The sequence below is a fragment of the Corvus hawaiiensis genome, chromosome 6 (genome assembly GCF_020740725.1).
Source record: "Corvus hawaiiensis isolate bCorHaw1 chromosome 6, bCorHaw1.pri.cur, whole genome shotgun sequence".
Classification (NCBI taxonomy): domain Eukaryota; kingdom Metazoa; phylum Chordata; class Aves; order Passeriformes; family Corvidae; genus Corvus; species Corvus hawaiiensis.
This window is the reverse complement of record NC_063218.1, coordinates 47,886,221-47,901,385: the sequence shown is the minus strand read 5'-3', so window position 1 is coordinate 47,901,385 and position 15,165 is coordinate 47,886,221. Positions and strand designations below refer to the sequence as shown.

The window sequence follows — 15,165 nt, the reverse complement described above, 5'->3', positions numbered from 1 at the left end:
ATTCACTTACAGGAGAATATAAGTGAACTTGTACAGTTGCCAAATTGTTCCTTCTGATAAAAATCCAATTATCAACACTCCTTTTTGCACCTAAGGGCAACTGTAAACCGTGCTTTCTGTCTTGCAGTTGAAGATTTCTGCAGCCTGAGAGAACTGCTGGGGTAGAGCAGTCCAGCCTGCTTCTGGTTTTGGTGACAAGCATTGTCTTAAGACCCAAAATAAGGCTGAATTGCCTGGGACTGTCTCTCACTACAGTAATAGACAAAGAAAGTTGTGTGTTGGTGGACTACATTGTGTAATTCCTTAGAGGTGGATTGTACAAAGGAAGTGAGCAGTGGTGAAGAGCACAGTCTATGCCTAAGGGCCCAAGTGCTGGGTTTGATGCCTGACAGCTCTAAAAAGGACTTGACTCCTGCTATTTTCACCCACTCACCTTTTTATGCAATTTTGCAGTCAGTCCTTGTCTGTCTAGTAAACAACAGAGTGACGAAGTACTACACATAGTGAAAAGGAGCTGAAAGAAAAACTCTAAAAGCTTAATGTTTGCAGAACTAGTTCATAGTTGCCTTTCCTCTCCTGACTTGAACTACTCTCCTTATTTCTGCAGCTTCCTCATTTTCATGTGGCTTGGGGCATGAACAGTGTCATTTGGGAAGACCAATACTATGGATTTCTTATCAGCCCTATAATGATACAGGACTGTGCCTTGAGCTTAGATGTTTTGAAGAAAGTTCATAAACTGGAACTTCAGGCATGTCTAATGTGACAGAGGGAAAAAAAAATTAAAAAGTGTTTTCCTGAATCCCTTATCTGTAAAACACTTCTCACTGTGTGCCTCATCCAATGGGTGGGTGCTCTTGGTTGCAGTTAGCTATGCTTTAATTAACCATGATTTTTTAAAAAAAGGATGTCACAGTTGTTTTGTAGCCTTCAGATTCTCTGTCAGCTGAGGGATGGCTGCAGTTAATCAAAATTATTATGGCTAACTGATTGAATTACGGTTGCTTTTGAAGGGCCAGTATCTCCTGTTCCTTAAGATCCAACAGGAATAGTCACTGGTGGCAGAATCACATGTAAATTCAGGTGCCTGGGGGAGTCTGTAACATAAGGAGCAGAGTTCAAACACGTGCTGGTATGGATGTGCAGAAGGTTGTGTTTTGGAACAGGCTTTAGAACACGTAAAATCACTGCCAGTACTTGAGAACCGCAGGCTGGAAAAGGCGGTGTTTTGGAGCCACCGTCTGACTGTTTCACAGTATTGCACTACAAAGCTATTTATGCTCTCTGATGTTAAGCATCAGAAGTTCATCAGTTCATCACGGTGCAGGATTGTTGTCCTTTAAATATAGTTCTGTAATGCTTTCCTGTACAGTTCTACAGACTCCTCCCCTTGGAGCCTTTGTCAGCAAGGCTTTCTGTGCTTGGTACTGCCACCTGCACTCTGGCCTAGACTGATAGGGAGAGACAAAATCGCCCAAAACAAGTTTTGATGCAGAAAGAAATGAATCTCTTATGTTGCAGCTGTTGTTTTATATTTACACAGCCTCCTGGAGGAGTAGCTGAGGAGGCAGAGTGTGGGGTGGTGACACTGTCCCTTCTCTCCACAGACAGTACTACTGGTATGATGAGCGGGGAAAGAAGATCAAGTGCACTGCTCCTCAGTACGTTGACTTCGTCATGAGTTCAGTGCAGAAACTAGTGACAGATGAGGACGTCTTTCCAACGAAATATGGTATGGCTGCTTCCTGGGGCTCTTTGGGGATGCCATCAGTCGAGTGAAAGTTGGCATGCAGCATGTGTAGGAATACCAGACAGCTTTCTCACTTTTGTTTGATGGGTTTTAATTGGGGGGTTTTTTGTAGTTTTCTTTCTTTGTGTGTTTCTTTTGTAGTTTTTTTTGTTCGGTTTTTTTTTTTAAAGGAAGAGTTTAAGTTTGGTTCATTCTTGCAGTACAAAAGGCTTATACTCCCAGTGTATGAACTGGGGTGAAAGTCTCATATAGTCTTGGCCTGTATTTTGTCACCAGTGCCCCTTTTTCTTCAAGCATTTTGAGATGATCTAGCCTGGGTTCATAGAGGATAAAATTCTGAGAACAGTCTGCATGTGTGTGTTCAGTACAGCCCACTGATAGCAAACTTCAACCTTTGGGTGGTTTTACTATTTCCATTAGAGCCTCAGTGCATTAAGAAATGCAGGTAATAAATTGGATTGCCAGGAATGTGGCTTGCTTTCTTTGCCCAAGGCTCTGAAGCATTGTCTTGCAGAGTGTTTGCGGTGTCCTTTCCCTTACAGAGATTAAATAAGAATGTGATTTTTAAGAGCTGAAAAGCAATAGCAAAGTAATTTTAACTCAAATTTGTGTCCTAACAAGATTGCTACATGCAATGCCTTTGGTTAAGGGGAATAAAATAGAAACTTGAAGCTATTGTAGGTGGGCTTAATCAGGACTAAAAGTAGCTGGCTTTGTGAGCCACTTCAACAGGTAATTGGGAAACTAGGACATGACAATATAGGACATTACAGTATAGAAAACATTAAGCTAGCAGCCTTTGCTTGCAAGCAGCTTGATCTGGAAGGAGGCAGTTTCTTTCCCATTGATAGAATTTCAACAAGGAAATGAGGGAATATGTTATATCAAGTTATGTAAAAACTGCCACATGCCACCAAGGCTTCCATTTTAGGATTTCTGAATTGGTGTTCCGGGGGAAAACCCACTCCTGGACAAGCTAGATAAGGACAGAGATTAACCTCTTGTTTTTACAACCAGTAACAAAAAATGTAGTGGCTTTGAGGAATAATGACACTTGCTTCCTGATTTTTGACACCTTAAGGTTTAAAATTTAACTTGAAATGGAAGTGCTTAATACCTGCTCCAACTTGTCCCCCAAATCCCTTTAAAGAGAGGATTACATGACACAGGCCCCTCAGGTTGTTTGCTCTATAGGGTGGGCTGGTTGCTCGTACTTACAGCTGAGCCCACCCAGATGCTGCTGTGGGGCTGACAGTGAGCAGCTGGTGCTATCATGGTGTTTCTCCATCTTCCTTTCAGGCAAAGAATTCCCAAACTCATTTGAGTCCCTAGTGAAGAAGATCTGCAAGTACCTGTTCCATGTGCTGGCCCATATCTACTCCTCACACTTTAAGGAGACTTTGGCACTGGAGCTGCACGGACATTTAAACACACTCTACACACACTTTATCCTATTCATCAGGGAGTTCAACCTCGTGGACCCTAAAGAGACCACCATCATGGATGACCTCACTGAGGTCCTCTGCAGCAGCAGCGGGAGCAGCAGTAACGGGAGCGGCAACGGGAGCAGCAACAGCGCAGGAGCACAGAACCACGTGAAAGAGAGATGAGCCCTCCTGGCAGCCCCAAACTAACATTATAAACAGTATAATCTATTGTGTGTATGTGTATGTATATGTTCAGATATACATACGGGCATATCCAGCGCTGAAAGCTGACCGCAGCGATGCTGCCACGCAGGACGCGCAGTCGTACGGGGCTGTACGGAGCTTTGGGTTAATGCGCCAGCCGGTGAGAAGTTGCACCAATTTTATTTTATTTTCTGTCCACTCCTCCTTTTACCTATTCAGATGGATGACGAGTGCTGTTTTTAGAGAAGAACCAAGCTTAAGAGTGGGGCCACTCTTGGTTTTTTTGGTTCATTTATTTTTTTTTCCTTTTGGTTGGTTGGTTGGTTTTTTGTTTTTCTTTCTTTGGTCTTGAGTGCAAGCCCTTTGGTCTTTCTAGGATGGTGGTCCTGCCATTTAAAAAGTATCTATTATATTATAAGAAGTAACTTTTACTTTGAAGTGGCTTAAAATGCAGGGTTTTTTTGGGGGGTGGGGGTGGTTTTTTGGTTTGGTTTTACATAGACTGCCCCTTACCCTGCCAAAAGCTCCCCCACTGAGTGCATCTTGCCCTTTGTTAGCTTGGAATGGGAAGAAACTCCTGGCTTGACTAGAGTAGCAACTAGGGGCTTGCTACATGTTGAAAGTGGGCATGATTCTCCAGTTGTCCCAGCTACTCGGTCACAAGGTGTGAACGTGCAAGAGGATCCACAAGCCTTTCTGCTTATTGCTCCTACAGCATATATACTCTTTTCTCTGCTCCCCTGCCTCTTCTTTTCCCAGGCACACCTGCACAGGTAACAGGAGTAGGATCACTGCAGTCCAGAACCATGTGCAAGAGTCACCACCATTCGCTTTCCCTTGAACAGAGGCCCGGGGACGGGGGAGAAGGGTATACTGGGTCAGTCACCGCCTGTGCTAGAAAGATGGCTGTTGGCATAAAATTATATTGTTGGCTTATTTTAGTTCATCTGTTCTATAATAATAAAAACAAATCTATCAGCCACAAGCTTTGTTTTTGTGTGTGCAGCGTCAGAAGTCACCAGATTCCACCCCTAGAGCCTCCCTTCCACCAGTGAATGCTGCTGGCCCTGCTGGCAGCCAGCTTTATAAAATAATAGGTTGTCTTCCACCCTGTGAGCTTATATTTATAATAATGAATTCCTTGCTTTTCCTGGTAGCCCTAGGGACTGCCTCCCCAGGGAATATGAAGATAAGCAACACTTGGAGAGGGGCAGGTTTCCTGTTTTGCCCATATCCATTCTGCAAGTGCGGTGGGTGCCTGGATAACTTGAAGCAAACACTGTATCCCAGCATCTCTCTGGATACAGTATTATATCAGTACTGTATTTGGACAGTGATACTTATTTCTTTCCTTCAAGTTTCTGCTGAATTCTTGCAGTCATTGTTTCCAGCTGGGGAAATGCCAGATTTTGCTTGCACTTGTTCTTCTATCAAAGCTGTGACAATTGTTTGCTACTGGTTTTGATCATTACCTGAGGCCTATGAATGATTAATAACTGACCTGGCATAAATCTGAGAAAGTTTTCCAGAATGAAGTCTGTACCTGTAGTAAAAGGCAGTAGAGAAGAGGAAGGTAGAACAAGTGCAAAGGAAAAAGCAAAGGACGAGCACAACCACGGGGTGAAATTAAAAAGGAAAACACAAAAAACCAAGAAACAAGGCATGAGCAAGAAAGGACAAAAAAATAGAAAAAGCACAAGCAAGAAAAAAGCTTATGAAGAAGTGTGCAATAGCAACAACAGATCATGACGTGTGCAAGTGAGAAAAAGAGTAAGTCATGAAAGAGAACGAGCAAAGAGGCATGAGCACAGGAGAAGGGAAGAGGAGGAGTGGGGGATGGGGGAGGGACTGAAAACGACCTCAAACTTTGTGATGCCAGACTTTTCCTGTGTCCTTTCTGGATTGTGGGTGCCACTGTCTCATTGCCCTGCTCAGCTGAGTGCTGTTAATACAGTATTCAAGACCACTCCTTCCCGACCTTGTCGTCCTGTTACAGCCTCCTTATCCAGACAAGTATTCCATTCAGTCTCCATGCTGATGTGAGCCTTTCCATTACAACTCCCTGCACTAAAGTCTGGAGGGAAAACCAGAGGTGAGCCGAAGCAGTCAGAACAGTGCCATTGGTAAGGCTCCTCTGCTGCTTGCCCTGAGAGCACAGTGAAGTTCAAAGTAAGAAACTGAGAGCAAGAAACAACAACTCAACCCCAAGTAACTTCTGGTAATTTATGATCTTCCTGTAAAAATGCATTTGCAGTTGTGTTCTCTAAAAGACCATTTAGACCTGAAGCATTTAAGAAAGGTTGGACTGGAACAAGAAGCAGTTCAACCCTGGAAGGACTGACCTGGCTTCATCTCTGGAGTTTCCAGTCACAACACCGTGTTGTCTATGTCAAACACCAGGGTGACTATGCCTTAGCTTCCCATAGGAGAACTGTCGTAGGAAGTCTGGGAAGGCACGTGTTGGCTCCAAGCAGCAAACAACTCAGCTGCCAGGAGAGCAGTGCAGTCCCACAGTACCTCTGGAAGAGCCTGCTGTTGTTCATGGCAGCTGTCCTGGCCTCACTCTGCAGGCATTTGAGATTCCTGAAAGCGTGGGTGCTTCATCTGCCGGGGTAATCGCTTTATATTTTACAAGCAGTTAACAAGAGCAAAAATAATGAATCCTATTTTAGTGTGGCCTATCTTGTTGGGTTTAACAGTGGGAATAAGGAAAACACTGAAATTGTGCCAACACCAATGTTCTTCCTGTCAGGAGTAAATGTTACTGTAAAGCTCAGCCTGAAGGCATCCGAGGGTATTTCAGTGGTTACTGAATTACACTGTAGAAACTTCAGACACAGAAGTGCCACTAAGCCTTCAGAGCTTGTTGGTGACTTCCTCCCATGCTTAGAACATGCCACTGATGCCCCACACTCTGAGCACTGAGCCTGAAGTCACCTGGGACTAACAGACAGCAAACACTGTATCCCAGCATCTCTCTGGATACAGGCTTAGGTCTTCTAACACGGACAAAATTATCATATTGTTGCTTTAAATATGCTTTGTAGATTGTTTAAAGTGATGTCAGAACAACAGAGACAACTTAATTACCCTACATTCAATGCCCCCATATCCCCATGATTGGAGTGTTGCTAAACAAATAAAATACCACAGAAAAATAACCAAACACTACTAGAAAACACCTTTTTGAACCATCTAGGCCCACACCCACATATCCACCCTGCCATACATGCCTTTGGCAGGCCTTGCCTTGTCATACTCAGCCAGACCTAAAACCACAGCAAAGCACAAGCTGTCACAGGGCTGAAGTCTTTCACTTAAACCCAGCAATAGTCCTATGTGTGTTTTGGGGCATCCTGTTCTTCATATTTGGTGCTCTGCACACATGAGCAATCTGCTGAAGAGCTGAGGTTGCATAAATTTACAGTATATATAAATTTATATAGATTTATAGGGTGAAATGTTTTATCAAGCTGAAACTTCCTCCCATTTTGTCATTATCCCATGGTCTTTGAGGCTGCAGCACCCTTAGGAAACCCAAGCCTAAGTGCCTATGAATAAAAAGAGGAGGAAAATAATTTCTCTATCCGTGCCATCTGGAGTAAATACCAGCAGCAGGTAAGCAAGCACCAAGGTCAGCAGCTTGTGTCTGTCACAAGGACTACCTCTGGCCATTCCGGGAAGGGGACATGGGAACAGTGCCACCACATCTTTTGCACAGCCACTTGTACCTTTAACCTCAAGGGAATGAAGCTGTGTAGAGATCAGAGGAGCAGCTTTACCCCAGCCCTAAGAAAGGTCCTGAAGTAGCAAGCTGGAAACTGAGTCAGGCATCTTCAAGCCAGCAAAATCAAAGCTATGCCTTTCTTCCTTGCCTGGGGATTGCAGGAAGTTACCAAGTCAGAGATCCCACAGAGCACACTCCTTTTATATGTGAGTAACAACCTCTTAAGCAAGAGAGTTAAGAAACTCAACCAGAAAACACCACTTTGTTGACAAGAATATCTGAAGAAGGAGAAAGATGGCTCTGAGGTACCACCAGTTCTGGCTGAATATGTGCATGGCTGGAAGTGATCAGGGGCTAAAGATGGATGCTGTCAGGTAACAAATAGCTCCTACACATCAGCAGGAGACTGAAGGACTGCCACAGAAACAATCCATCCCATAAAAGAACAAGCCAGCTTTATGAAGCCTACTAAGCATGCTGATCTCATCAAAGCCACACTTCACCCAACAAGCCTTTGCTCGCATCTGTCATGGAACTTGTCCCAGCCAATCCTTAGGTCACCATTTCAGCTGTTAACAGAAAGAACTCAAATCCAGAAATAGTCTTCTATTATCTAAACTGCAGACAGAGGAGTAGGTTGTTGTTTTGTTCTATTTAAACCTACTAAACAAATGAAACCAATGTTTGTGCCTGTAGCACAAGTGGCAACACCAGGCAGTTCAAATGTAGTTCTGTTGCCCAGTGGCTGTCAGTAGTCACAACACAGGGTTCAGTATGGCTGAGTTATCCATGCTGTTGTGCCTTATACTGAATATAAACCCAGTACCTGAAGGATTTCAAGACAGATCTGGTATCTTTAACATGGTAAGCTGCATGCAGTACAGCAAAATCTCTCCAACTGAACTGATGATATAACATGAGAGAAACTCCAAACAGCTGGCAAAAACCCCTCAGTGTCCTAATGGGTCTCTATTCTTTTCATGAACAGAACTATTCTGGTTGTGACAGCTGACATGAACAATAAGACTTTTCAAAGCTAGGTTAGCGTGTGACTTGGAGAAAACAGAAATTGTTGTGGCCAAGCACTCAGATGAGAGAACACTCAGAGAGCTTTGTCTAGCCAAAAAAGAAAAGGAAAAAAAAAGCAAAAGCAGCAACTTGTTTTTAATGTTGTCATCTGCTAATTATTTTCATTATTTCTAAAACATAAGCATTAAAATGCTCTGGCACTTTCCCACACACCAGTGCAGGTAAGCTCACATTCTCTCACAAAGTGGTAGAGGGTCCCTCACATAAACCTCCTCCTCCTCCTTTTAATGGTGTCTGGGATAATTCAAAAGAAAGAGTAGAAAGAGTCTGGGCTAGACAGGCTTTGTGCTCAGTGGAGAGCAACCCTCTGCAACATCAGCTCAGATGCAGAAAGGGCAAATGCCACCTCACAGAGGATTTCAGCTTCTGTGAAACCACTGCTTCAACCTGACATCAGTAAGGCTTAGAAGACACCTGCCCTGAAGCAAGTACTGCCCTCGAGGACTGCAAAAGGAAATGTAAACAGGGAAAACAAACTGGTCCTGGGCACCAGCCGCTAATTTAACTCCCACTCTGAACCGAGGGCTTTAATGCCAGTGCAGGAGCTGGCGGTGAATCCCCAGTCTGAGAGAGAAGAAAGGCAGCACAGCTCTGCAGCTCCACGCACTCATCCAGCCCCGCAGGACACACAGCGGGTACAGAGCCCTGTTCTGATCCTGTGGCTGTGCACCGAATTTCTTTAGGAAAGACCTTTACTTGACAGCGCTAATTCTAAGTAGATGAAATTTCCTAAATTACTGGTTGCCCCCCTCTTAATTGCACTTGACGAAGTATCAAACACAAAAAGCTGATTTCCATAGGATTCATTCCCCAAATCGTCTCAAGGAATATTCTTTCTGTTCCTAAGCATCAAAACTTAGGTAGAAGAGCTACTCTGCCATGTAAAGGTAGACAATGAAATAGCTCTTAATACAGAAATTAATCCCACTAAACAATTTACTTTTATGAATAAGGAGAACCCTGTGCTTGGTTCTACTTAAAAAGATAATCCAGGACAGGAAAGTGACACTGGATAAACCCAAAATAATTACCTGAAATCTATGTAAAACCTGTAATAGAAAGAACTCTGTGTCCTTTTCAGCCAGGTTTACTGACACTCAATAATTTAGGAAAGTTAATTTGAATCCTTGTGGCTATAAAACCTGTCTTAGCAGGAGTAAACACGAGAAGCAGAAGACAAATTGTGGCTGAAGACCAGCTGTACCCACTACAGCAGAACTGTGAAAAATTCAGCTACTTTAAAAACATTTTTGAGAGAGTACAAATAATAATACATGTATTTGAATAATCTTACCAGTTTAAAACTGATTTAAACTGTCTTAAATGAAATCTACAGAGCAGATGCTGTGGTGTGATCGGAGCATCACAGACCCAGCATATGAGGATGGGTAGGTCCAAGCAAATATTAAAACAAGATGTGCATCAAGACCTCAATAACATCATTGTTCATTCATTATTATACCAGTGACACGGTCTGCAGAAGAGCATTTTTCCCCTTGAATTTGCACCTATTGACCCAAAAAGGTTTGTGCATGGAGTGTCTCATGTCACTCCCAGAGGATGACATTAGGAAGTAGATAGCAGGAAAGTAGGCACTGCAAGCCAGCATTTGTCAGCATCCTGCTGCCAAACAGAAATTTCAGTTTGAAGCCAAAACACTTGGGAAGAATCTCTACACAAACTGTAGGGCAAAAGAAAGCAGACACACAATTCCCAGATGGACAGGTAAAGCTCCTTCCACATGAGATTTTCAACTACAAAGCCACTACTGGTGTTGAGGGCTTAAGGCAGATCAGTTCAAGCTCACACAAAGTCAGCACTGAGGCACCAGAAGACTGCAAGGTGTCACCTGAATCCCAAAGCCTGGTCCCAAACAACTCTGTGCAGCACAGAGATACAGGACACATTTGTATCCTGCCCTCCCACCTTTCTTCTGCCTGCATCAAACCAGAACATTGAATTTAGTAACAAGACAGCAACTCCGTGAATGAAGTTAATCTTGTGGTGTAACCACTGCTTAAATGTGAAAGCACAACAAATACTCCATCAAGGAATTTTGATTGGATTAGAAGCCCTCTGTGCTCCATCATAATCTCCCTGATGAAGGCAAAAAGCAAAACTACATCTGGAGAAGAGATTAAAGCTCCCATTAGAACTGTTTAATTAACTGTTTTTACTGGATCATTTCTGATCCAGGTGCTCCTCAGATAAAGAGCTCAGGTGGTTCATAACAGCACTGCTTTATTTTGCAGTGGAAGTCTTTTGGCCCAAGAATTGAAAACATGGGCTCTTTTTAAAGCTGGGTGTCTGAAATGAAGGAAGTTTTAAACAAGACTCCATCTGCCCTTTTTCTTGCTTACCCCAAAATCTTTTGAACTGCTACCTGATTCCAACCAGCCTGGAACACAGGTAGGAGTTTTGATTCAATTATGAAGTTTTCACAAGTTTTGCAGAAACAAGCAACTATTAGAAGGGGAGAAAGAGCCTGTAAATGAACCCCTAAGTTTCCCGAGTAAGGAGAAAATTCTGGCCTGTGTTCCCATGTTACTTGATGTCAAAGAACCCCCACAAGAACACACACTTATAAAAGTCCCCAGAGACAAAAGGACAGAGACCTCAGAACTACCCACAAATCACAAATTGTGTGACTCTAGCTTCTAAAAGGTGGGCACTTGTTTCACTGCTTGCACAACTGGGACAGTCTGCATGATCCAGACTTCCTCTGCAGTCTCTCAATTGGCAGATACCATGCAGGATCTTGGTGCTATCCCATAAGAAAGACAAGAAATGCCAAAACAACTTTCCTTTCGTTAAAAAAGATAGAACTGTAGCATTTGTATCTGAAACGAGCTAAAGTGATGTGCTGAGAAATGAAAGATCCTGTCTTTGGGGACAGGCCCCTGAGGAGGTTTGTAGACCTGATCACTGGAATGTGCTGTTGCTAGGATAAGATCTAGATTCAAGTTCCAGTCCAAGCCACTGAATTCCTCTGAGAGAATCACTGAATTGCTCTTCATCTCCGTTCCTGAGTCTGTATGAAATGGACCACAGATACCTCTTTTCCTTGTCTGTCACACCTACATGGGGAAAGCTTGTCCCTTGCTGCAGGTACCAGAACAGACTCTTGTTTTTTGTGTGCTATTGAAACACGCCTCAGTAATGTCCCACAGTATTTATCTGTCCAGGCTCCTGTGGCAGCAGCTCTACTTGACCTTTCCCTTTGAGCAGGACAGGGTTGTGTCTGGTCCTTCCCCTCCTGCAAACAGACTCTGATCTGTGATCCTATCACACCAAGTGAATGCTGTCATGTCTCTGCAAAGCTACAGAGAAGCTACACAGGCTGGAGAGAGGCATATCCACACCTCTCTCTCCTCCTCCTCTCCTGCCTCTGCACAGCACCACTGACAGCTGGCACATGATACAGCTTGTAAAAGTCTTCAGGGAGCAAAGAGAAAAGACAGTGTCTTTGCTACCCTGCCCTCTCTGAGGAAGGGCCTGTGTTCTAGACATTGTTCTCCACACCAGAAAATCAGCAGGGCATTGTACAAGGCCCAGCACAAAAGCTCTGTAGCACAACTGCCTCATGTGGCACACAGTGGGTGACACCATATTCTGTCTCTCTACAGGACTTTTGCACGCTACAAAATGTTTGTCCACCCCTCTCTTGTGGAAAGCAGAGCAGCAGCAGCTGTGGAAGCAACAGGCAGACCAGCAAGTTTATGTTGGTGCAAAATACGTGCAAAACACACAGTTTGTACTTCCAAGTGACACCACAGCACTTGGTTCTACCTGTTGCCTCGGGGGCTGTGGTAAAGCTTTCATGTTGGACATGGCCAGTGCTGCTTGGTGTGTTCTGGCTGACTGTCCCTCTCCCCACAAGATGGAGCAGGAAAATGCAAGCAGAAACTGCACATTAACACAGCCTGGGGACAATGAACCAGAGACCAAGCTCAGCTACACACACGGCTCAACAAGCAGTGAGCCCTTCCCATTACAGGGCAGTAAAAATTAAGGTGACAAAAGCTCTTTGTTCCCCTTTCCTGAACGAGATCCTTTGGCAGCAGTTCTCCTCATTCTGGCTAACATTCTGTCAGGCTCTCCTCTTTCATCCCTTCTGCTAAAGCAAATTTGCAGTGCACCTCCACTGAAACTGAACATCAGGGTTGTATCTGCTTTCACACCTCTGAATGAAACCATGGTCCACACACTTCCAAACACATCTGGCAGAACAGCTTTTAGAACTAATTTTTTTTTTAAGTAAATGGCTGCAGCTGGCCTTTGTTTGGGTCACTAACCAAAACCAAGCCCCACATGCTAGCAACAGAAAAAAGCTAGAGCTAGTGCATCAAACTTAATTAAAACTGCACTTAAGTAAGAATTTTCCAAAAGTTTTCACTTTTCTTCTGTGTAAAATGCTCATACCATCAGAGAAACTGGGCTGAAGTTGCCTGGTTGCAGCAAGCCCACCTTCATTTCTGAGACTCTTCATTTCAGGGCCTGAAGGGAGCACTGCTCTGAACTCCCAGGTTTCACAAGCCACAGGAGTCCCATACATTTCACCAGTGTGTGCCTGGTCAAGATTCTGAGGAACCTGCCAGCAATTGCTCAGTCACTATTTGTACATAGATGATAATTAAGAAAAGCAGAGAACCTGGGAAAGCAGATAAAATGCAGTGTAATAGCAGAGGAAAAACTTGGGGAGCTGAGGAACAGTCCTGTGCTGGAAAGTCACCTACCTGTGAGATATGACATGTTAATATCTGTGTGCAGAACCCAGTGGAGCAGCAAACAGAACCCATTTTGGTCAGGTCTGCCCACCACCACAGTGTGATCTCAAACTGAACCTGACTCCTTCACCACTGACTCCAAGCACAGTCACCTGCAGCACCAAGCCTGAGCAAACCAAACCAAACCAAACCTAAATTAGAAACAAGGAAACAGCAGCATGGACCTTTACCTCCTTCTTTGAATGCAATTTATAATCCAGCCAACACACGTCTCTGCCAGATGTGGCTGCTGGGGTCATCCCACAACTCTGTAACACCCAAGAATAGGGCTGCCAGCACTGGGAAAGCCACTGGCTGACGTCAAGTGCATTGCAGGCTGCATAGAGTATTTTACAGCTGGAAATTACAAACTATTTAGCCTCACACACATATTTATGTTATACATTCAACACAAGGCAAGGAGCAGTGAAGGGAAGAGAGTTGTGCTTTCTCTCTCACGTAGCTACTCCCACTTCCAGCCTCAGCAGAGCAAGGGGCATTCTGCTTTACTGCTTATTCGGACCAGGTAAAATTTCAGTCCCCTCTGTAAAGTGCTGACAAAGCCACATCATTGTGCCATCCAAGTGTCCAGTAAATAAACACCTTCACACTGAAGGGTTAAGGCTACTATTTGAGTCTACTCCTGCATTCCCTATAGGAGAACACACTTCAGAAAATTAAGACCAGGAGTCTACCAAACTACACACTGTACCACAGACCCTTGTGCTGGGTCCAGGTCTCCTCTGCACAAGGCCACTCCAGGGACACTTTTGAGCTACCTGAGTGCAAGCAAAAGAAGGTGCTCGACTCTGAAGTGTAACAGCATCTGAATAGATCACATCAGGAAGGCTCTATCAGGAGCCAGCAACTTCAGAGATCCACAGCAAACTGGCTGTGTTTCAGACAAGAGTTTCCTGTTCTATGCCCAGATTCTGCTCAACTTAAGTAAATCAGGAATAGTCTCACAAAATTACCTACTTCTTATTCCAGGCATTTTAAAAGCCATTCCCAAAGCTCTTTGCTAAGGAGGTGCTGCTGCCTTCCTCAGCTTCTACACCTCTGCAATTAAAAAAGGGGGAGCCACCCACTGCCACACATCTAGCAAAAGCCAAAGCCAGGACACTGCAGTCCCAGTCCAGCCCTCTTCCCAACCATCCTGCTTTTTCCACCATCCTATGCAGAGGACCTGCTGCTGAGATGTATCACAGTCCATCAAAACGCTGGCCTAAAGTTCAGTAGACAGGGACCAGCCTTTCTTTTTTTAAGCTCTTATGTAAACACAAAGTTCTACCTACTCTGTACCCATTTCTGCTCTTATTGTGCAACTTGGTGCTAAAACTGAAGGCTCTTGGGCAGAGAGAAACAACTTCCTATACTGCACTTATGCACAAGAGTTTAGATCAGGAACCCTATGTGAACTGGAGCTCATGAGCATTCTCATAAAGTGAAGGGAGGCCTCAGCCACGATTCCATCTCTTCCCAAGTCCTACAAACGGCTTTTCACGTATCTTCAAAGCATCCCTAATGAATCCAATACATTCCCTGATACATTCCTGCACCTAATTGCGAGCAGCATGATTCAATAAGTCAATAAGACCAGAACTATCAAAGTAATTTGTTTCAGACAGGAGAGAAATCATTATCCCACTGTGCATCTTATAAATAACAAGACTTGACCAAGGCAATTGTCACAAACAGCATAATGCTGGGATCTAATTCCCGTAACTCCAGTGTGAGTCAGGACTGCCTTGTTTCAGCTTAGTTTCCTCCATTCTGAAATCTGATTTTACTTTCAGAACAAGGATGTCCTGCAGAAGAACCATCCAGAACACACACACAAATTGAAGCCGCTGTCTCAACGTGAATACTTTTCAAGAGTATCTGAGACTTTACAGTGAACACAGCTGCTTTGTCTGACAGGTCTTCTAAAACCTAGAAGTGCTTCCTACACCAAGGCTTACTACTTCCCTAGACCAACCTGTTTTCCTTCTCTTCTGGACAACACGGAGAGAAACGTGTCCCATTCCCAGGGCTGGGCCAGTACTGCCTTCCAGACCCAGGAATGTCCACATAAAAGAGAACACTCTACAGAAACACAGGAGGTGCAGCAAAGAGCAGGTCAACAGACGCTGTGGAGCAATAAATTCCTGTACTTCCCTGGGCAGCTGTTTTTGGAACAGGCTGTCCAGAAAAGTTGTGCAG

The 15,165-nt window shown here is 44.1% G+C and overlaps 1 protein-coding gene across 5 annotated transcripts in view; it reads left to right on the top strand.

Moving 5' to 3' along the window:
* MOB2 (MOB kinase activator 2) overlaps positions 1-4,366 on the top strand; it is a 110,194-nt gene extending 105,828 nt beyond the window's left edge. For all 5 annotated transcript variants that reach the window (XM_048307119.1, XM_048307117.1, XM_048307116.1 and 2 more), the window contains exons 4-5: positions 1,608-1,732; positions 3,050-4,366. In XM_048307119.1, the coding sequence (XP_048163076.1) occupies positions 1,608-1,732; positions 3,050-3,360 (436 nt within the window). In that variant the 3' untranslated portion in view covers positions 3,361-4,366. The remainder of the gene's footprint in view (positions 1-1,607; positions 1,733-3,049) is intronic.
* Positions 4,367-15,165: the final 10,799 nt, after the last annotated feature.